At 35.2% G+C, this 4,795-nt stretch overlaps 1 protein-coding gene across 1 annotated transcript; it reads right to left on the bottom strand.

Moving 5' to 3' along the window:
• Positions 1–610: 610 nt before the first annotated feature.
• Positions 611–3,864, bottom strand: LOC127848673 (cholecystokinin receptor-like). Its single transcript, XM_052381261.1, has 2 exons — positions 3,752–3,864; positions 611–2,285 (listed from the first exon to the last, which is right to left on the bottom strand). Exon 2 carries the CDS (start codon positions 2,213–2,215, stop codon positions 845–847), a length of 1,371 nt encoding a protein of 456 aa, XP_052237221.1. The 5' UTR covers positions 2,216–2,285; positions 3,752–3,864; the 3' UTR covers positions 611–844.
• Positions 3,865–4,795: the final 931 nt, after the last annotated feature.

Raw genomic sequence — 4,795 nt, 5'->3', positions numbered from 1 at the left:
ATTAAAGCGGTTGTACTCTTCCCATTCGTAGTGCAAAAAACTTTTTTTTATCTCTAAACGATGTTTAAAATAAGCGATTATTCGTGTTGTCTTTTCGAACGCCGTTTCTACTGTATGTCAACGTGTAAAAGCCGGATCAGCAAATTCAGCAGGGATCCGTACATTTTAAATATAAAGAAATGGATTGTTTTGCAGATTTTTAGAAAAATGTGGTATGATAAACAGAAAAACAGGTTACTGTCCCATCATTTTGCAATATATCAGGCTCGGCACGAATAAAATAAAGGCTCGGCAAGCCTCGTCGTTATATTATTCTAAGCCTCGCCTGATATATTACAAAACGATGGGACAGTAACCTGTTTTTCTCTATATAGCATCAATATAACATTTAGTTGTTATATACAAGGAACTACATTTGTTTACAACGAAGCCTAACAACGTAGCACGTGTCGCGGTTTATAGCATGAAATCTGATCAACGGGGCTTTAATCAACCGAATTCGCTGTACAAGTGAGATAAAAATAATTAAAAGGTTGTGTATGCTCCGTGTTATAGAATGGACATTAAGAGTTATATCAGGGACAATCATAAATATAAACATAATTCAAACTCATTTTCATACAACATGTTTCCATCAAGATGTTGCTGTTCATAAAACCAATGAACCAGATGTACATGTGTACACAATCATTACACTTTACATCAAGTTACACTCATGCAACATATATAAATGTGGTGTTTCAAACCACGGTTCAATACGATTTGATAAATTAGATTTTAAAACATATTTAAATCTTCTCGGTTCACTTCAAATATGTTTAACACGGCGATACGTGATGCGAAATCACCACGAGCAAAACTTAAATTTTAGACCTACAAACATTTTCTTAACTCCGTGCCGAAAGTTTTGATTGTAGAAACAATAAATGATCGGATTTATTGCACAATTGATCATATAAAACCGCAAGAAAAACTGGAATGTCATCTTGCCGAACAAAGTGAGAGAGTCATAGTACGATGGATTGTTGCTACGAATACTCACTACCACTAAATACGGTATGAAACTTATTTCGAAAACAGAAGTCACTAGAAACAGCATGCAAGTCAGGCGTTTGGTCCTATACGCTTGACCTCCGTGCCTCCTGGAGACACGAGACCCGATGGCTGACTGGCTTTCAGTCGGCCGGAGTATCTTCTGGCTAATTGCAGAAATTGGTTTGTTAGTTTGGTACACAATATGCATCCTGCAGGACCTGCCTCCGTGATTGACAAAAGATGTCTCGCTGTTGCTTTCGGTTGGCGTTTGAAGCAGGCAATTTCTCGAAGTGATTTTATCGTTCATGAACGCGATTCCTCGAAGAAGTTTTCTGGCAATAAGTATATATAAAATAGCTAACGTTATGAACACAGACAAATGTCCAACGAAAAAATATACCAGCAGCGCTAACGGAAACTTCGTGTTGATAACACTGTCTTCGATTAGGCAAGTCTTGGCATGTGCGGATATATTATTTGTAGTTATTTTTATTGTAAATGTTCCGTATCCGATGACCATTGGAATTGCGGAACAAACTGCACAGACAACTATAACTGCGCAAGTAATTTTAGCGCACATATGGGACATTCTTGGTTTAAGAGGGAAGCAGATAGAGCGATGTCGCTCAATGGCGATTGCAACTAGTATGAACGAAGACGTGTTGTTCATTGCAGCCGTAATAAATCGAGATAATTTGCACAACATTGGAATGTCGAAGGACCAAAAGTTCATTATCAAGACCATTTCTACGGGAAGGCTGACTAGGCAATTTATTAGATCACTTATTGCCAGAGTGATGATGAAATAACCCGCAGTGCTGCGTTTCATTTTCATCGAATAAACAATCACTGATATCAAATTTCCCGGAATTCCTAAAAGAAGCAAAATGGATATAAGAGTCAATGATGGCCACAGTATATCTAACTGAGATTGGTTCATTGTCCGAATAATTGCATCGCTCGTAAGTGTCTGCCATTGCCGCAGTGCATCGAACTGGGTGTTATTATTCTTGTTGAAATTTCCTCTGGTGTCGTTATTATTACCGTCCGATAAGTTTGATAGAGTAAATAATTGTAAATTATCCATGGGTTTGCGGAAGCACCGATTTAACCCAAGGCGGTCTGGCATAAGTGGCGATACATATGAACTGCTTTGGTGGTAGTTTTTGGAGTCAAACATTACATTTTCAGAAGTGCCGTTTATTCCTATGTGTCAGTACGTCTACCTGTCACAAGAACGAGACCTCTTCCTGAAAGATAAACATCACATTTATGAGAGCATGAGCATAACATCACGAACACATCCGTTTAACGAAAGGTATGATCATATATTTTCCATGGATGATAAAACACAACACATGACTGGACATGTTACATTTGCGTACACAGGTGTGTCTTGGGAATGCGCTCTTAGGCCTTGATTTGTATAATATTCACTTTAAGAAAGCCTGCATATCATTTTTAAACTTGCAAACGTGCTATATCGGTGCGGGCATTGAACGATTTGCGTTTACAAGATTGACGGAAGGAGGTAACAAGAGTTTCTCTCCTTACAACATGAGCGACGTTTCAGCATTTTTTAATTCAACCATTTTCGCGTTTGGTAAAAGATTGCTCAACTACAGTGATATATGTTTCAATGTAATCGTACTATTATTGTTGATACAAAATTGTATGTGCACTAATAGTGCACGGTTTCGATCCAGGCATCTTGTTCAAGTAAATACACCAAAATGAATGGATGTATGTACACCAACATAAAGATTTTTAGTCATAAGAATGGGTTATATTGGGTTATATTCAAAATGTAAAATTGTTAAGGCTAACGGGTTCTTTCAAACAATTTACTGTATAAAAGCAAGACATACTATTCCTTCTTAATGAAACGTTGATACGTTTTCCGATTATAGTAGGAATTTAAACGTACCTATTAGACACCATTTTTTAACTTTATAGAATTAATAGGAGACACTTAAAATATAAACGTATTAATTTGACATCCTATAAATAACACAATTATCAACTTAAAGAGACTAATATGGACAATTACATGTTTGTTGCATTATAACATATATGCATTATTAATTTAACGCGCGACGTTGTATTCATCCTCAGTGTAAATCATGGGCAAAGGCTTACATTCGTATAACGCCATTTTATGTTAAGACGGCCTTTTTGCATCAGAATGCATAGAATAAGATATACTCATTATATGCCTAGGTAGTCATAAGTATTTTGTTTGATTATTATATTTGTCATTAGTAGCCCATATATTGTCCAGGTAGATTATCACGCAAGAATTTGATCAGCAATAAACGTCACAGAGAAATTCAATGTGGCGTCAATAAGTGTTCTTGTGTCAAGTTAGTATGTAGTTAATGCGGTTACTGTGGGCCAGAGCAAGTCAACACATAGATGATGGCTTAAAGTTCCATGAACATTTGTAAATGTTCCGTAGCTTTAACCGTATTACTTCACTGAATTTTGTGTATTTATTTTCTGGCGAATAATGTTAGCTATTCTAACATAGCATGCGGATTGAAATGAATTGCATAAGAAAGCGACTAAAATTCTTAATTGCGCACTATTTTATGTTACGTTCCATTTGAAAATAATGTATGATATTATAACATCAGACATTATCTATTATGTAATCTCAAATCGGTATATTTTGTTTTACCAAATAATAACGAAAACATAAATTTAAATAAATTACCTGTTATACTAATCATCCTTTATAATGTATATCACGTATTTCAAAGGCAGTATATATAACTTGTCAGAAATTCACCTAAGCACAATACGATACGAAACGTACTACAGCGTTCGTTTAACTGTTCTACCGTTGCCTGTCACAAGTGCCCAAGCATACGTTTATGAGCAATGGTATTGGCTTCTTGGAGGGCGCATCGGCATAAAGGCTATTTCTATTCCCAGTTGCAAGGTACTAAATCATTGGAACTGACAGACGGCGAAGGTTATAACGCACAAAGCGAAAAGTCTTAGTTTATTTGTTTTGATTTACTTTATGTAGTTGTAATAATAGTTTCTTTATCTTTTATATGTGTTACTTTATACAATGCTTTGAGGTACTTGTCAATTTCGAATATTACTATAAATGCATTCAATAACTTATTTTTTGCCGTTATGATGCGTGGTGATTTACAATTCAGACTATCCTTTATCACACAACTCAAAACTCTTTAGTAACCTACATTTTACAGCGAACAAAATAGTTCCAAAAAGATAATCAGATTACAAAATATGGTCTTATCAACGACTTTCATAACACCAGCTATTAAAATAAAATTATAAAAACTGGGATAACCACCCTAGAACTGTCAACGCAAAGCATTACAAATATAAATTTATTGTCGTTTAACAACATACACGGCAACATATACATTCATTGGTCTTCGTGCAGTCTAAACAATGAGCGATCGGTGCATCTTACCATATTTTGCATTATCGCTATTATTCGGACACTAAACAAATCACTTATGTTCAGATGCGAGTATTTTATAGCATTCTCACTAACGTCTCCGTGGTGTGACTTCGTTGATAAGCCGATATAAAAAACGAATAATGGAACACTAAGAGTTCTTAATTAATATATGATATGTTCTGAATTTATATTTTGCCCATTATCCTTCATCTTTTGCTAGCAATATAACTATCGTAACAAAAATAAGTATTGCTATTTTCTATATTGACAATAACCAGCAACACGTCTTCATCTAGTTGTAATACTCATAATAAT

The sequence above is a fragment of the Dreissena polymorpha genome, chromosome 10, assembly GCF_020536995.1.
Source record: "Dreissena polymorpha isolate Duluth1 chromosome 10, UMN_Dpol_1.0, whole genome shotgun sequence".
Lineage (NCBI taxonomy): Eukaryota > Metazoa > Mollusca > Bivalvia > Myida > Dreissenidae > Dreissena > Dreissena polymorpha.
The sequence above is the reverse complement of the archived record's forward strand: the minus strand, read 5'-3'. Positions and strand labels throughout refer to the sequence as shown.